This window comes from Amphibalanus amphitrite, unplaced genomic scaffold (assembly GCF_019059575.1).
Source record: "Amphibalanus amphitrite isolate SeventyFive unplaced genomic scaffold, NRLGWU_Aamphi_draft 000941F_arrow, whole genome shotgun sequence".
Lineage (NCBI taxonomy): Eukaryota > Metazoa > Arthropoda > Thecostraca > Balanomorpha > Balanidae > Amphibalanus > Amphibalanus amphitrite.
The window spans coordinates 201259-219758 of NW_024882435.1; the positions used below are offsets into that span (position 1 = coordinate 201259).

The 18500-nt window shown below is 54.4% G+C and overlaps 2 protein-coding genes across 2 annotated transcripts in view; one reads left to right on the forward strand and one right to left on the reverse strand.

Annotated features, from left to right (window-relative positions):
• The window catches only part of LOC122368357 (microtubule-associated protein futsch-like), a 29059-nt gene extending 23253 nt beyond the window's left edge, over positions 1-5806 (forward strand). The window contains exon 6 of the mRNA XM_043342222.1: positions 519-5806. Within this exon, the coding sequence (XP_043198157.1) occupies positions 519-5158 (4640 nt within the window). The 3' untranslated portion in view covers positions 5159-5806. The remainder of the gene's footprint in view (positions 1-518) is intronic.
• A 600-nt stretch (positions 5807-6406) lies between these two features.
• Positions 6407-18500, reverse strand: part of LOC122368359 (serine/arginine repetitive matrix protein 2-like) — a 32698-nt gene continuing 20604 nt past the window's right edge. The window contains exons 4-9 of the mRNA XM_043342228.1: positions 11391-14157; positions 10883-11112; positions 10537-10652; positions 9792-9963; positions 8111-8309; positions 6407-7566 (exon numbers count right to left, since the gene is read on the reverse strand). Of these exons, the coding sequence (XP_043198163.1) occupies positions 7435-7566; positions 8111-8309; positions 9792-9963; positions 10537-10652; positions 10883-11112; positions 11391-14157 (3616 nt within the window). The 3' untranslated portion in view covers positions 6407-7434. The remainder of the gene's footprint in view (positions 7567-8110; positions 8310-9791; positions 9964-10536; positions 10653-10882; positions 11113-11390; positions 14158-18500) is intronic.

The following is an 18500-nucleotide window of genomic DNA, read 5'->3' on the forward strand; positions in this document are numbered from 1 at the left end:
TACTCGCACACTTTCAGCTAGGATGTGTATTCAGAATAACGACGCCCGAACGGACCTATTCCGACGCCCTAGTTCCTACTTCCTGCACACGCACTTCCCATGGCCGACTGCACGACTCGCGCAGCACCCACAGGAGCTGCTGCAGTTGCGGCGGGGGTGGGGGTGCAATGGATCCGGCCAGGACCCCATATTATGTCTGCAATGCCTTATAACGATCCGCTGCATGTCCAACATCTGCTCTTGTAAGTTAAATTGTTTTATTTTCTTAAAATTGTTTTCTTTGTCAACCATGGAAAAGTCATTGCAAAAGATGTTAGCAATAACCCTCAGGGTGTTGCTTTTATGAGAGTAACCCTTTCAGCCATGAAATGTTTCAAAGGATGAGATCAGTGTAATCTGTTTTGCATAAAAACGTAAGCATCACTCGGCAACTCAATCCCGTCTTCATGAGGCCAAAATACTCCTTCAGCCAGTACATTTGATAAGCAATGATAACTCATTCTGTTCTCACGTTCCAGGCGAGGCATCGTACGTCAGTTGTCCTCTATGTGACTACATCTACCGAAAGACGTCGATTCTCGAGCACGCGAAATCGGTGCATCGCATCAGCAAACCAGGCGGGACGGAGCGCGACCGCTCCTCGAGGTCCAGCACTCCTGACAGTTCGTCCGTGCCTTCTCGTCGGAACACAAGCGGCCGACGACGCTCTCTCTCCGATGACGACAGCCCCCGTCGATCGCGAGCCTCGAAACGGTCTCGCCTCCACTCGCCGGACGATCGGTCACACCGGCGCGTCGGGCACCACTCCCCGCGGGAGCGGCATGCTCGGTCTACCGACCGCTCTCCCGAGGAGGGCTGGCACCGCCGGGTCAGCAGGCGCTCCTCCTCTCCGGAGAGGGACCGGTCGCCGGAGAGACCTGCGCGGCACCGTGCCATGTCAGAGGAGAGCGTCTTCGGGCCGGCGCCGAGAAGGCAGCGACACCGCTCGGCGTCGGTCGAGAGCACCCGCTTTCCGGAGAGGAGCTCTCGCTATGGCGAACGTGTGTCTCCGAGGGGCTGGCTCTTTGACGGCCCTCCATCACCGAGGAGAGGAACACCATCTTACACGACGCGGTCTCGTCACTCACATGAATGGTCGAAAAGGAGGCATCATGAGTCATCACCAACGGAAAGACGTGCTGAAGGGTCTCTTGATGACGATGGATACGCTTCCCGGCACTGGAAAAGAAACGACTTTCGGAGGCGCAAGTCAAGAGAAGATGGCCGCGACTGCTCTTCGCCGGACGTTCGTCGTGGTGCTGAGGGTTTAAGGAGACCGAGATCCAGAGATGAGAGTCATCGCACCTCTTCGCCGGACAGGGACCTGCGCACTTGTCGTGGTGGTGAGGATTCTCGCCATGGTGGTGATGATTTAAGGAGACCATGTAGAGATGAGAGTCATCGCAGATCATCACCGGACAGGGACCTTCGTGCTCGACGTGGTGGTGAGAATTTAAGGAGACCGAGATCTAGGGATGAGAGTCATCGCAGTTCTTCACCTATCAGGGACTTACGAGCTCGCCTTGGTGGTGGAAACTTAAGACGACGGAGATCGAGAGATGACAATCACCGAGGCTCTTCGCCCACCAGGAACCCACGAATTCGCCGAGGTGCTGGTGACGGCTCAAGGAATCGCTCTAGAAGTCCCGTAGGTCGACCTTCCGGAGCCGAACGTAGAAGACAACGAGACATCGCGCGTGTAGAAATGAAACATCTTACTGATAAGTTGGACTCTCTTCAGGTTGATGAGCAGGTGAAAAAGCATGGGCCGCAGATCAGTAACGTGACCTCAGATGAGCGGACTTCCGGCGGACGGAAAATGTTTCAAAACCTGTTTATGTCAACGGCGGCTAAATTAAGATCGCATCTGGCAGATATCGAATCAGATTCTGCCAAGTCCGATGGCAAGTCTGAAGAGAATAGCACACCTAGCAGCAAGCCTCAGTGCCAGACTCCGTTGCAAAAAGACTCACTGCCAGGGCAGTCGAGCAAAGATACAAACACGGAGGGAAACATTACCAACCCTGCTAAAGAGAGCCCACCCACAGAAGGCGAGGAGCAAGATTCGTGTTCAATGAAGTCGCAGTCCTCCAAAGTCCCGCCATCAGACGTTGTGCAGCCCCCTGTGACTGCTGCAACTTCTCTTCAGAAAACCAGTACACCTAAGATACGGCTGCCGAAGGGATTCAGCAAAGATGAATTGCGAATGATCTTGGCCACTATCAATGCTGCAAACGATACCAAAAAGTCACAGACATCCACAGACACGGCCAACCACGAAAGTGAGCCGCCTGCACCCAAACCGGCGAGTAGTTTTGATGACACCAATCGCAGCTCCGTCAGCAATGACAAGCCGCATCCTGATGAGGAGCAGCTGGCATGTTCAAAGAAAGGTACAAGTGCGCAGGGGAGTACTGCCAACCCTGCTAGAGCAAGCACATTCACAGGAGACGAGGTGCAGGGTTCGCGTTCAGTGACGATGCAGTCGGCCAAAGCTCCGCCATCGGACGTTGAGCAGCTCCATGTAACTTCAAAGACGCCTGACCAGAACAACTCAGTGCCCAGTCACCAAGACAACAACACTAGCTCAAAAGTGGCAGAAAGCTCGAAAGCTGAGTCTACGCCAAATATTCACACCGGGCAAGCTGTCGAGGCTGAGATGGCTATTTCTGAATGTCCAGAACCGCTACACAAGAAATGTTCAACTGTTCCCTCTGTGCCAAAAGTCACCGTCTCGGTTGCAGGTAACTCTAGTTCGCAAGAGGTGGAAACAACAAAGGCACATGACCAATCCAGCAAAGCTGGGGCGCAATCTGAAAGCCATGGTCCGAAGTCTGGGAAGTCCGTTACTGTTCCTACCGGTAAGGAAAATGCCTCGAAACCCGGAGAGCCCTGCCCTAATCCTACCGGTAAGGGTACTGCGAAACCCGGAGAGTCCTGTCCTAATCCTACTGGTAAGGTCATCGCTACGAAACCCGGAGAGTCCTGCCCTAATCCTATCGGTAAGGCCACTACTGCGAAACCCGGAGAGTCCTTTCCTAACTCTACCGGTAAGGTCACTACTACGAAACCCGGAGAGTCCTGTCCTAATCCTTCTGGTAAGGTCACCGCTACGAAACCCGCAGAGTCCTGCCCTAATCCTATCGGTAAGGCCACTACTACGAAACCCGCAGAGTCCTGCCCTAACCCTACCGGTAAGGTCACTGCTATGAACCCCGGAGAGTCCAACCCCAAACCTACCGGTAAGGCCAATGCTGCGAAACCCGGAGAGTCTTGCTCCAGTCCTGCCGGTGAGGCCAATTCCTCGAAACCCGGAGAGTCCTGTCCTGATACTATCGGCAAGGGCGCTGCTACGAAACCCGGAGAGTCCTGCCCCAATCCTATTGGTAAAGCCACTGCTACGAAACCTAGGGGGCCCAACCTTCATCCTATCGGTACGGCCACTGGTAAGAAACACGGAGAGTCCAACCCTAATCCTACTGTTGAGACCACCGCTACGAGACCCGGAGAGTCCTGCCATAATCCTGCCGTTAAGACCGATGCCACGAAACCCGGAGAGGTCTGCCCTAATCCTACTGGTAAGGCCACCGCTACCAAACCCGAGGAGTCCTGTCCTAATCCTTTCGATCAGGGCACTACTATGAAACCCGGGGAGTTCTGCCCTACTCCTACTGATGAGGTCACCGCTACGAAACCCGGAGAATCCGGCCCTAATCCTATCGCTAAGGGCACTGCTACGAAACCCGGAGAGTCATGCCCTAATCCTATCGGTAAGGGCACTACTACGAAAACTGGAGGGCCCAACCCGAATCCTACCGGTAAGGGCGCTGCTACGAAACCTGGAGGGTCCTGTCCTAATCCTAGCGGTAAGACCACCGCTACGAAACCTGGAGAGTCCTGCCCTAAACCTACTGAAAAGGTCACCGCTACGAAACCCGAAGAGTCCTGCCCTAATACTAATGATGAGGCCACCGCTGCGAAACCTGTGGAGTCCAACTCTAATCCAAGCGGTACGGCCACTGGCAAGAAACTCGGAGAGTCCTGCCCTAATCCTACCGTTAAGACCAATGTTACGAAACCCGGAGAATCCTGCCCTAATCCAATCGGTAAGGCCACTGCTACGAAACCCGGAGAGACCTGCCCTAATCCTACTGGTAAGGGCACTACTACGAAACCCAGAGAGTCCTGCCCAAGTCCTGCCGGTGAGGCCAATGCCTCGAAACCCGGAGAGTCCTGCCCTAATCCTACCGGTAAGGGTGCTGTTACGAAACCCGAAGTTTCCTGCCCAAATCCTACTGGTAAGGGCTCTACTACGAAACCCGGAGAGTCTTGCCCTAATCCTAGCGGTAAGGCCACCGCCACGAAACCCGTAGAGTCCTGTCCTAATCGTATCGGTAAGGCCACTGCTATGAAACCTGGGGGGTCCAACCATAATCCTATCAGTACGGCCACTGGTAAGAAACTTGGAGAGTCCTGCCCTAACCCTAACGTTAAGGCCAATGTTACGAAACCCGTAGAGCCTTGCCCTAATCCTACCGGTAAGGGCAGTGACAGGGGCCCAAGACCCAGCGGATCCAGCTCGGATCCCATTGTTCTGGACAGTGACTCGAAACCCAGCGGGACTGCCTGCAAGCCTACAGCAAAGAACGGAAACACTAACTCGAAGCCTGGAGGGTCCAAGCCGTCACCCCAGAAGGCTAAACTACCACCCCTCAAGTGCTCCATGTGTCGCGCCAGATTTCCTACCGTGGAGGTAATGCGAGAGCACCAGAGGCGCTCTTGCCGCGGGCGTTTCGGCGAGGGGCCCGTGATTAATCGGCCGTGGTGCGCCAGCTGCCAGATGCCGATTAAGGTGGGGTGCGTGGGGCGCCACATGTCCCGATGTCGGGTCCAGTGTGCCGCGTGCGGCCAGATCGGCATGCACGCTTGCCGGTTCGCGAACGATATGCCGCCGGCCACGCGGCCGCCGCGCGCTCAGACGCATCCTCTGGGCGCACAGCCGCGGCCCCAAGGCGCACAGCCGCGGCCCCGGGCGCCCTCTGCTGGTGCCAGCTGGTGCCCGCGGTGCGGCCAGTGGGGACACGTCTGCGGTCAGGGGCCCTGGCAGAGGGGCTTCTAGTGTGTGTGTCATGTTCCGGCTTCCGCTCATTGTGAAGCTGCCCGGTGAGAGGCGGAGAGGAACAGGCCGGGGTTCCCGTTGCTGTAAGGTCCTATTGCAGGCTGTGCACCTTGGAGCTTAGTTGTAGATAAATCAGGGTTAGCGATAGCTGTGACATGTGACAATGATGCCTAGGATGACGCTTAGGTATGTGCGTTGACGATCAAGTACCTAGGTGGGTCAATGTTTGTACGTGCTGCATGTGCAATGTTGTTTTTGTTTCCCGTGGAGCGTTCACTTGCCTGAGCTTGCCACTTTGTCAGGACAATATCGTTTTGTGTGCTGAGCATGTTTGTACTTACCTGCGCTGTGCCGTTTTGAACCTACCGTGGTGGCAATTGTGTGGATAAGGAGACCGTGTTTACTGACAATACTGTCGAAATGATGTGCAGAAATTGCTCATTGATTTGTGCTCTGTCCAGTTTCTATGGAGGATGAGATCATGCGTGATGTCGCTCATATCTGATCGTGGAATCGTGTGCTTCCAAAACATGTGCGCTCCACACCTGATAAATGAACTTTGAAATGTGCCCACGGAGATATTAGTGAGCGACTTCTTCACATTGTGTATCGCATTTTTAGTTTTTGAAATAAAAGAAGGGGCTGAAAGTGCGTCGCCTGTGCGGGCTGATATTCTGTATGTTGTGATGCGTTCCGTACCGTTTCATTGTCAGAAGGATGTCAATCAGTGGAGGCTGTCCGTCTTGACGCAAGCTGTCCTGATTTTTGTTTTTCTTAATATGTTGCCTGGCTGCTCGCCGATGGTGTTCGAACACCTGACAGTTGTTCAGTGTGTCCTGCTTCCCTGCTGCATACTGCTGCTAAAGCGATTGACTTAACAGAATAATTGAGGATTCAAAAGGGCACTGAACTGTGCAATGAATCGCCCTCAGCAGGGCACCAATGGTGACCAATAATGGTTTTTGCGTCATGACATTTGCACTCGCTTTCGGCAGCAGTAGACTGGAAGGGGACGCACTGAACAGTCTAGTGTAGCACCGCGTCGACAGAGGGCGTTCTCGTAACGCTGGCTGGAAGCAAATGAGAGCGGGTGTGCCTCTGTGCTTCCAGCCTGCCTTACGAGAACGCCATCTGTAAGCATGACGCAAGTACGCGTTAGGAGAGGTTAGGCTTTTTTGTAGGTTTCTCTGTTGCACTCTGCCGCTACAGCGCCCTCTGAGGCCTCTTGAACATATCGGAAACAACTGATTCCTTATTGTTAAATACTTGTATTTTGCATTGGGCCTATGTGACAGCAAAATTCGCCTATAGGACCTCTCGTATCCAAACTATTTACATTTTGGGTTATTAACAACGAGCGTGACATTTCATTTTCAACCAGCTGCTAGCATTGCACGAAACTTTATTAACATGCTGGGTACGCATTGTGCCTTGATAAAGTACACGACTCAAGCATTTGCGGCCACTCTGAAAGCACTTAAAATATTTATAGTAAAAAAGTTAGTACCCATCATCGTGCGAAACAGTGGAAAGCTGGCATACACTTAATGTTCCCCGAGCATGCGACGTAACTCTGGCAATGCAGCAAACAATGTTTATAATTTTACCAAAAACAAACGCCCAGTGCAGTCTAACAGTGAGCACTCGGCACCTACATCGGCGTATAGGAGCGAGTAACTCCTTACAAAGTACAAAAACAGTGTGTCATCGCTATACCATTAGCCATCACTTGGACACACATTATCCTAGCACCACATGGAAATCGTATCACGCAGCTGACTGCATCTATCTTGCACAAAACCAACGTCAACCAACCCAATCATTTCCATGTCAGTCAGTCTCAGACTGAGGCCGGTGGCATCTAAATGCTCCCCACTGCTGCCGCCAGGTGGCACCTGCGATCCGTTACAGATTGTGGTAGATGTCGCCACTGTAGGATGAGCTGCCGGATCGCAGTATCTCGGGTTCAATGGACACATAAATATTGCGTCTGTTCTGTAACAACGCGATTACACCTACACTGGTGACCAGATGATCTCAACACTGCTGCCTCAGCCCCTGTTCAACTCGCACAACCATTCAACTACCATCCGTGGTCCATGCATTCCGTACCGTACCACCCCGACTCGACTCGGCTGCAGCTCAGCTGCTCAATCGCACTCCAAGCGTAGGTTGAAGACCACCCCAGCTCAGGCTAGCTCCTCTCGGTGCAGACTCTGGCTTTCTGGAATTGAGCTTGGATGACTTGGACTGCCGGGGCTGGCGCCCCTGCATGCTCAGGCCTGGAAGGCTGAGGCCGGCCGGGGCGGCAGCAGCGCCAGCGGCCTGTGGCCGGGGTTCAGCAGACTGTGCTCCACTCCGTGAGCGTACCGGGCTGGGCTGTTGTTGATGTAGCGCGGCACGTAACCCTGCGGCGCAGTGGGGGACAGCACGTCAGATGGTGGACTAAAGTCGTCAGGTGGAGGTTGAGAGAAGAGAGGGGTATACTCATATTTTAGGTCAGAGTCTTCTCGTGGTGGTGGGGAAGGGGACACGTCCTTTGACCCACAAAGCTTTCCGAGCTAGGCACTCGGCAGTGAGCCCTCATACGGCAAATGTCATTGCTGCTCGAATTTCGCGATGCCGGGTATCATTTGCTCGATCAGAGACCTCCACGTCAGCATGCTATACTGTGTTGCAGGTGCTACTTTAGACGGGCTGATGAGCTAGCCCATTGTTTATGTTAACTTGTCTACGCTCCATTATGAATCAACTGGCCATCGGCCAAGCCGCCAAAGACTGAGTTGTCCCCGAAGTGCATGCGATATAGTCATTTTCCGCCTCTCAATACGCTCCTATTCAGGTAGTCCAGAAAGCAACAGCATGGTTTTCAATCCGAGAGAAGATAATGCCCATTCAACGAGCCACCTACCGCCCTGCGCTGTGGGTGGCCTAGCTCCGCTCGTGACCTACCCTGGGGTGCATCAGATGGTGCGGCGGCGGCCGGGCGGGGGGCGGCGGGACGGGCCAGCCTCCGGCGTCCAATCGTTCCTCGCTGCGGCCCCGGGACACGGCGTATCGGTGCGACGGGGCGGCCGGAGCCAGCGAGCCGCGGAAGTGGAGCTCGTGGTGCGAGCGACTCCGCTGGAAGTTCTGCAGTCGCGGCCCGAACCTGCCGGAAAAAGGGGGAAGTTAGAACTGAGGAGGGGTGGGTTGAGGGCTACAGGGTAGGCTATAGCATACAGGTGGCAGACACGCAGTTGTCATGTCATGACGGGACCTCAATGAAGATCACTGGTCACCTGCAGTATAATCCTCTACAAGTCCTCAGCAATCAGCTTGCATCAGGTCGTGTTGTTGAATTTATGCAATGTCACCGTGTCCCAGAGTCGCCGCATCATGAGCAGGTTTCACCGGGGTAGGTCCACCGCCGTCCCATTGATGAATAAAACTCCTCCCGGGGCTATCGTAACAATCAGCATTCCTGCGCGGGCCGTGTTCAAACAGCCCACTCTCGCTGCAGTGAGTTTGTCCGACGGTGTCGGCCGTCACTTTCACTTGCAGATCGTACTCTTCCGACACTTTCGCCGGGTGGTTCATAGCCATCTGAACCCGTCCTCGCCGGGAATGTTAACGGCCGACTATCTTATGTCTGGAAACGATACGATCTACAGACGGCTAACGAACGCCTTTCCGAGACATCGTATCTCTCCGTGAGTCCCTGGCGCCGCCCCGATATCTTCTCCCGTAGTGAAGTTCCTTATTGCGTCACATGGCCACGTAATATCACCCGCGGGTTACGACTTCTTTTCAGTGGAAGATGATTATAATCGGCTGGGACGAGAGGCGACGGCCATTGAAGACCGGTGGTCTGTTGAAGTTCTGAGTAGCCCTATTAAAAGATGACACCGTGCGATAGCCTGATGATTGCGTGCTATACCTTCCGCTTTCTTCAAATTAATGCTTTGTCGATAGGCATCAGACGTGCACGTGCGAACTGCTAGCGAATGTATGTGGTTTATGCAACATTCAAGGACAAGTATGAAGAACTGGGAACAAGGGCCGAACACGGACGCTGGAGGTTGGAGGAATGTGCAATGACGCGTCCCATAATGCTGGGAACACCGACGTCCGGCCATTCATTGTGAGAAATATCCGCACAAGATGTTCCCGTGCGCTAATAAATCGGCAATACATTCCCATACTTAAACCGATACTTTCATAGCCAGCGATAAATGGCGACCGTTCATCAGTTTCGCTCGTGTGGTGACGCCTCTCCCCCTCTCTCTCCCTCTCTCTCCCCCTCCCTTCATCTGTCTCTCATATCTATTCATCTCCCTGACTCTCTCTCTCTCTCTCTCTCTCTCTCTCTCTCTCTCTCTCTCTCTCTCTCTCTCTCTCTCTCTCTCTCTCTCTCTTTCACTCTCTCCGCTCCCATTCCTCTCTCTCTCTCTCTCTCTCTCTCTCTCTCTCTCTCTCTCTCTCTCTCTCTCTCTCTCTCTCTCTCTCTCTCTCTCTCTCTCTATCTCTCTCTCTCTCTCTCTCTCTCTCTCTCTCTCTTCATCCCTCTCCTCTCTCTCTCTCTCTCCCTCTCTCTCTTCATCCCTCTCCCCCTCTCTCTCTCCCTCCCTTCCTCTCTCCGATGTCCTCTCACCTGGCTGCCCTGGAGCTCTCTGCCCCGATCAGACTGGTGGGTGTCCTACAGTTCCTCTCCGGCGGACCGGGAGGCGGCGGACCGGCAGACCCACGGGCGAACGCCCTCCGGTAGTTTCCGTGCGAGATCACGGGATGCGAGGGGTTCACCTCGCGTTGTGACTCGACTGGACCTGATGCGGAGAGGGTAGGGTTAATAACAGAAAACTTTGCGTGTACCCCTTCTACGAGACGGGGCTGGGGGGGGGGGGGGGGCAACAGTTACGCTTCTCAACAGACCGGGCGAAGGGGCACGTATCATAGGTACACAGTTCAGTTACAAATAGAAACCAGGCACTCAAAGGCTAGCCCTATCCAGCAGAGTAAATCGCGACAGCTCGGTTTCCTTGTCAAAAGCATGATGGCTCGAATTCCTTCACGAGTCTGTCGAGTCACTGCGGATGTTAGTGCAAGTAGTAATGTTTGATTCAAACAGCTGTGGAATGCGAAGGAGCCCGAAACTGTAACCCGAATGAATACTAAGCAAGCGAAATATTTAGGGCACCGACCAGCTTCAAGAGGTTCATCCGGAATCACTGCCGTCTGCTTGTTTATTCGTCCTATGATATGACTTGCGGATGACTGACTGACCTGACCAGACCTAAGGACTTGACCTCGACTGACCTGACCTCAACTGACCTGGCCTCACCTGACCTGACCTGGCCTCACCTGACCTGACTTGACCTGCTGACCTGACTTACACTGACCTGCGGGTGACCTGGGCCGCCTGTTGGCCTTGTTTTGCGGCTCGCTGTACACTGAAGTCGGCGTCTTACGACCGCTCTGTCGACTGGGGCTGATCCCGTCCGGCGTGGCCGGGCTCCTGAAAACGGCGTATTTATATTTAAGCCATAAATAATTAAGTGTGGTGCATCAAAAGCAAGACGGCTAGCACTCGAAAAAATATAAAAGAGTGATGTAATGTAAAATCCCACGACAGCAGCACAACGTTCAACCGGGTCTAAGCGAACGTTCCTGTCACCGTTTCCAAAAGGTTCACGTCCATAATTTAGCATTACCCTGTTGCTGTTGGTACGAGTACCCAGTGCTCACCTGGTCCTGTACCGGTACCGCGTCACGGGACTCCTGTAGTCGCGGTACTCCCTCCTCTCCTGGTGGCGATCCGCCAGCTCGTGTGTGAGCCGTTTGGCCGCGCCAGCGGACCGTTTGGGCGGCCCCAGACTAGGTGATGAGTCGTAGCCACTGCTCGGGTGGCGTCCCGCAGAGTCGGAAGGCGAGACGGCCGATGGCCGGTCGCCGCTACACTCGGTCGAACTGCTCGCCTGTGGTGGAGCGAGAATAGTGTGAGACGCTCCATGGTATTGTGGCTTATTCCACAACTGCTCAGTTCATCAGCTCCAGTCAACCGTTTTTAATTTCGTACAGTTATAAACATGAATAAATGCACTGCAATCTTGCGAATTCTAACGAGAAATAGAACTAATGTGAAAACGTGATAAAGTCGTTATCAAGCATATTCTCGAGCAAAATAAAGTATGTGGTAGGGATACGCAGCTTCCGATCACGTCCTTCCAATTTCAGTTATTATCTACATACTCACCAGTCGTTCGGCCGATTTGTGCAGGCGCTGTCTGCCGCCGGCGTCGTGCCCCCAGCGCGGCGACTCGGTCGTATCCCTGCTGGGCCCGAGCTGTCGGTCCGGACTGGACTCGGCCTGGCCCTCTGGCTCCTCTCGGCGCACACGGGCCATGTTCGCCCCGTCCCGCCGTCCCCGCAGCCAGTTTCGAACCCCGGAGAGCAGACGCGGCCGGTCTGATTTGGACGGTTTGGTTACCCTCTCTGCCGGCGGCGGTAGCGGCTGTTCTGGGGGCGGCAGTGAGATGGGGTGCTGGTCGAGCAGCGGCGGAAGGCTGTTGTAGTCGGGCGGGGGACACTCGGGCGGCTCAGAGTCGTCCCAGTAGGGGTCCGCGCGGCCCGGCGCTCCGCCCGCCGGCAGCTGAAACTGCGGCAGCGGCACGCCGCCCACACTGCGCGGACTCGACTGCGCCGACTCCTTGTGCGAGCTAAAGCCACGGTCGCTGTCCGATCCGGAGAAGGTGACATCAGAACTAGTAGGCGGCTCGGCTGGCGCGGTGGCGGCCCGCTCCCCGTCTGACTCCAGCTGGGAGACTCCGAGCCGGTGCCGCTCCACCGACCGGCTCTCCCCTCGCCGCTTCTGCAGGAACTCCCTCTCCACCCTCTGCATCGCCTCCTGCTCCTCCCTGCGCCGCCGCTCCTTCTCCTCCGCCTCTCGGCTCAGTTGTGACTCCAGCTTCTTCTTCTCGATGAGTCGAAGTGTGCTCTGGAAGGCGAACTTGCGCCGGCCGCCGGCGGACGGAGCGTTCCGAGGAGGTTTGTCCGGTGTCCCGCGGTCGGCGCTGGTACCTCGCGAGTCCCACAGACCGGTGATCGGCACATCTCGACCGTGGGGGGAGATGGAGCGACCACGCTCCACGCGCATCGAGTGGTACTCCGGCAGGTACATGACGTGCCGCCCGGTGTCAGAGCGAGACGGAGCGTCGGTTGCGTCACCATCAGCGTTCAGCGAGCTGGGAACGGACCGACTTAGCAACCAGTTTTGGTCGAGGGACACCGTTGGAGACTGAACCGGCTGGTCTGAGCTCGTCTTTGACGACCGATCGGCAGTCGCTGCGCCGACGGTGGCACCAGTTCCGCTTCGAGCGTCGCCAGTCCGAGGTCGTTCTGGGGTACTGAACATGCCTCCGCGGGATGTTAGCTTCGGGAGAGTGCCCTGACTGGCCTCGGCGGCTGTTATTGAGGCGTCGTCTCCGCTGCTGGCTTCCTCCAGGTCCTGCGCGGGCGTCCAGCAGCGTGGCTGTGCCGGTGACGGTGAGGAGGCTGCCAGGGGCACCTCAGCTCCACTGCTGGTGGTGGTATCAGCCCTCGTGACGGCTGACGCGTGCGGGGAAGGTGGGGGAGGCGGGCTGCCGGCGTCCCCACCGATTCCCGAGTCGGCCGACTGGGCGATGGGTCGGTGTCGACAGAGCTGCTCCCTCAGCGGCTGCTTGGTCAGCGGCTCCTCCCGCCACTCTCTCCTCTCTGTCTCGTCCAGATGGAGACTCTTCCAGGCGGCCAGCGGCGAGAATCGCGGCATCTGCTGCTGCTTCTTGGGCAGCGACGGCCGCAGGTGCATCGAGATGGACTCCGTACCGAGCTGCAGCTCACAGTCGAATACGGACGACTGGGAGCGGTAGCTGCGAGCCGGAGAGTGGGTCAGGATCTCGTCTCGGCTGACCGACAGCTGGCGACGCTTGCTGCGCTCCAGTGTGCTCATAAAGTCATTCAGCTTCTGTGTGGGAATGCGCTGCAGGTTGACCGCCTTAGCGGCATTCGACTCGCCGCTCGCGGTGGACCGACTGGCCGAACCGCTCCGGTGCTCGGTCGGCCTGCGGTAACTCACCCGAGCTCCAGTGATGCTGACTTCTTCATTGTGTTTGACTTTAGTCAGGGCGGATATTCTACCTTCCTGAGGCACAATTTTATCTGTAGGAGCGGCGGCAGCGTTCTCCATTCCGAAGAAGACTAACTTCGGTTTGTTTTCTTCACCGCCTACCTGAATATCATTTGCAGCAACGGTAATCTTAATTCGGTGGTCATCCTTATCACGTCCTCCCTCGTCATTGAAGTCACGCGCAGAACTGTCCATATTCTTCCACGATTGCCGTAGCGCTTGTCGTCTTTCCTCGCGGTCGAATACCGCCTGAAGCGCTCCTTCACTGCGGCTTGTGGCTCGGGATTCATCCAGCTCACTGTGGTACTGCATCACTGATTTTGACCTTTCTTGCGGAATCTCTCGTTCAGCGCTTCTCCTCGGCAGGCTACTGGTCCTTCCCCTGTCCTCGCCGTCCCTTTCCACACTCTCCCCTCTGTGTCGCAGCGCTCCCTGCAGGCAGTCCACGCTCTTGGCCCTCGCCCGTCCACCGCTCTCCCCGTCTCCTCCAGCCGAGCTCCGGTCCTCTGAGACTGCTCTGATGGCTGGGGGAGGGCGCACCCCCGCCGGGCGCCGGTGGGCGTTAGGACGGAACAGGCGGCGCCGCGACGACCCGGCCGGCGCCTGAGGCTGTTCACAGGTCGGCAGAGGTGGCGGCGGCTCACCGGGCGGCGGCGGTAGGGTCAGTTCGGGCGGCGGCGGCGCACGCATCTTGCGGCCTCCCGGAGAGACGCGGCCGCGTGCGAGCTTCCTGCGAGACCGCACAGGTCCGCCGACCTCACGGAGGTCGGGTTCGCTGCCGTGGGCCCTCATAATTTCCTCATCCTCGTCTTCCTCTCGGAGGAGGCTGCTCTGACTGCGCCCCTGAGGCGCGGACCTGGAACAGAGGACTCTGTCACATTTCTGCCGTGGAGCGCTCGTGAAGCTGTCTTATAGCTTTGAGCGGACATCCGCCTGTGGTCCGGGAAGCAGCTAACTACGCTGTGCGCAGCCCAGCGTAAACGACAGCCCAGTATTATCACCGGTCGTGACTGACAGACTCGCTCGATCCGCGCTCGTGTCGGGACGTGCGACCGCGCCGCGGTCGAGACGTGAGCCGAGAAGTGCTCTGGGGCGCGCGCCGGCCGCAGCTCTCACGATCGGGGGGTAATCGAGCGTGACACCGTCGACATGGACCGCCCACGACCTGCCGACGATAGAGACCGCATTATAACGCTCGGGCGGCGACAGCTCGACCGTAACGACCTGCCGCTGATAGCCCACAGGCGGAGGTGGAGTGGAGGCGGCGCGGCTTTTACAACAGGATCGGTACACACGACGCGGCGAACGCTCAGCTTGTAGCTTGGTCTATTTAATTCAGCATAATTATGAGCAATCAAGATATGCGTACCAGTCATGTATGTATGAAGTCCCTGAACATAAAAGGTCAACATAACTTCATAGTGGGCAAATAGTGTCCTCTTATATCTCTGGCATGTATGTGTGTGATAACAACTATATACAAACATCTCATTGAAAAAGGCACGGTGACTATAAGAAAAAGGAAGTTACTCAATAAATGCATCGCAAACATATCAGCTACCCGAAATACGCAGGGGTATAATGTGACGGTCGGAGGAAACCCCTTCAACCAGAACCGAGCCGTGATTGAGACGTTACCGCGCCGGAAGTGTCGCCGGCGGCTGTTCCGGCGCGCGTCACGTCACAGTCCAAGGTGACTGTGCCGTGACGGCTGCGGCGTCACGCTGGCTTGGTGATGGAGGGCCGGAAGATCACCCTATCCAGCGCCGGTCGGTGGCCGGGGTTAGTGACGGAGGGTGTTATTAATACGGGTCGCGAATTGAATGGCTTGCAGACACTTTTAATTTTGCTTTAAATGTGGATGTTTCGGTGGTTGTGGATGCGATTGTTTATTTCTAGAGACGTTTAGGTGAAGCAGTTCAAAAGATCCGAAAGCTGAGTTTTTCTAATGCTTGTTTCTGTATGCTTTCGCCCGGTCAAATATGTTTGGCCATTATGTCCCAGTAAATGGTAGCCAATTACCCATTCTATCTATACACGAGAGACCTTGTTAAAGACTAATGAGACTATCGACTAGGGAGATGGGGCGGCCCTCGTGATTTCTTGAGAAAACGCTTCATTAAGTCCCTTTTGGCAGGTAGACCAATTAATCTGTGCGCGTGTCTAGAGAGCAATGCATTATTCATCGAACGTCTCTATTCACTTTCTCTGGAGCTGGTGATCCGAGACGGGCTCATGTGACGCCCTGCTGGATTTCGCGTCCATGTTTTACTGTCAGGTATCCTGCTGAGTCGTAATGGTTGAGAGACTCATGATCGCCACAGGGGCGGACAGTCAGTTTCTTCTGCAAAGCGTCAGGTTCAGCTAAGCTCTGCACAGGTTATGGCCCCATCGCATGCGACTAACAAGATGACGTTTTATGTAGTGGGTGGCAAGCTAGTGAAATTTCACTCTCGCTCTGGTGACGTGGCGGAATATTCCTCCGGAGATACCCTTGCAGAAGTGGGCTGTCATCCATGGGCTCTCAGTGCTTTGCGCTTCACTGACCTTTAATGGCGGGGTCCTGAGCAGACGCTTTCGTCTCGTGCTGCAAGACAATGTCACAGCGCCATCCAGTACTAACTCCACCAGCGCCAATTCTATGCCCTCTCCGTATTTGCTGAATGGTGTTATTTGCGCACAATCAACGCAATCAAAATTTGCTAACAGTGATGGTACACGCGCATCCTTGGTTGCAGTTCCAATATTCGATTTCTCTTACAGACCAAATTCACAGCCTCATTGACGCAATGTTATAGACACAGGCTTCAACGCAGGCGTGTCCGCTTTTGTGTATAACGGTGTTATATATAACACCGTTATACACAAAAGCGGAGGCACATGCTTGGCTGCAGTCTCCATATTCATTGGAATTGGTGTTATATGCATATGCTCAACTGCAGTCTCCGTGATGATTGGCTACATGGCGTTATAAGCGTATGCTCAAATACAGTCGTCATGAGATGACGCTGGTGTTATGGGCACATGATCAACTGCAGTCTCCGCATTAGATGATGCTGGTGTTATGAGCACACTGCAGGCTCCGTGCTTACTATTGTTATAGGCACTGCCGCATTGCAGTTTCCATATTCGTTGATACTGGTGTCATAGGGTCAAATTCCATTGCAGCTCCATATTGGTTGGCTGGTGTTATAGGTGCATGCCCAACTGCAGTCTCCGTGATAGGCGCATCTTAGACTACAGTCTCCATTCAATTCAGTGTTATAGGCACACACTGTAGTGCAGTCTCCGCTTTTGTTGGCATTGGTGTTATAGGCGCGTGTCGCCCTGCAGTCTCCAAGCTGACAGCAGTGTTATAGAAGTGTGGTGCGCTGCAGTCTCCCGTGATTTGTGTTATCATCCGGTACGCTATCGCAGTCGCCGATTGTCAGGTAGGAAGGAATGCTTCTCACTTATGCGTGGTTCACACCGGATCCGTAATGACCGTTACGTTCCGTAATGAATACGGTGGCGATTAAAAAATATCTCGAAAGTGGAGGGCACAATGCAACGCGCATGCGTAGTTCGATTTTTTGACGCCGTAACGCCGTAATGGTTACGGATTCGGTGTGCACCGGGAATTGCCATCGCTGAGCGTCACCGTTCGAAGCAAGTGCGCCAAAACTCTATTTTGTTTATAGGCAAGCGGAAAATGGACTAAAGCCAAGAGCTGTTTTTAATATTGAAGCGCCAGAATGTAGACTTGTTTTACTCTCTTCCTTTTAATTTGTTAATTTTGCTCTGACAGCGGTCTGCAATTGTATCGAGTCATATCATTGTTAATTAAACGCCGATGGGCAGAACATTGGACGGAGACTCTTGCATTATTTCTTGCATTACAAGAGGGCATGTCTATGCCCGTCAACGCTGAAGTTTATTTCTTACATTCTTTGCTATTCGTGGATGATGGGAATACCAACGGACGCCAGAATCTGGATTGTATACCATTTGCTCGATTGGCTTGCCAAGAGTCAATGTGGATTCAAACGTCTGCCAATATATACAAGTCCAAGTATCAAATTTAGCAAGTAGCAGAGGCAATATGGCCGGTGATGTTTACTCAGAACTCCATGAAACTCAGAACTCAGAACTCCACAAACAAGATACAAAGTAAGCCGTGAACGTTACACGCTGAGGGCATGCTCACAAGAAATAATAATTATTGGCAGGTTGATTCGAGCTAAGGTAAAAGGCCAAAGGGTCTGCACGTGCGCACGAGCAGACCGCTGCTCTCGTCAACATTTGGAAGCTTCACAATCGCTCGGCGATACCTTGGCTTAATCTACCAAAGATGCAATCCCAAGCAATCGGAACATGCCATTAAAAAGGGAAAGCACGCGCACGTGTGCAGACCAATACGCTCGCTGACCTGTGGAGTCTTCTAATATGCATAGTGTTATTCAGCATACTTAATATAAGCTCTATCGGACCAGCTGATCTGCGGTTATGGAAAAAGGGTGCGCACGTGCGCACGTGCTAGCCTATACCCTCGCTGACCAGTACAAGCTGCAGGTCAGCATGGTGTCATTCGGCATGCTTAATATGAGCGTTATCGGCCCAGCGGATCCCGAGATATGGATAAGGGGTACGCACGTGCGCACGTGCAAATCAATGTCTTTGCCAACCCGTGCAATCTGCTTATGAACATGGTGTTATTCAGCATACAAAATATGAGCGCTATCGGCCCAGCCGATCCACAGATATGAAAAAGGGGTACGCACGTGCGCACGTGCAAATCAATGTCTTTGCCAGCCCGTGCAATATGCTTAAAAACATAGTGTTTTTCACCATACTTAATATGAGCGCTATCGGACCATCCGATCCCCACATGCTAAAAAGTGCATGCACGTGCGCACGTGCATGCACAGGTCTTTGCCAACCTGTGCAATATTCATATTTACATGGTGTCCTCTAGCATACAAAATATGAGCGCTATCGCCCCAGCAGATCCCGAGATATTAAAAAGGGGTGTGCACGTGCGCACGCGCTGAAGAAATTCAAAACCGTTCAAAGGTCACCGGATGTGTAGTGTGCACCCAGCCAAAACAACAAACAAATTTTGAGCTGTATCGCTTCAGCCGTTCCCGAGTTATGAAATGACGAGCTCTTCTGGAACCTCTCACGTCGCACGTGCCACGTGCTGTAACAGGCACTCATGAC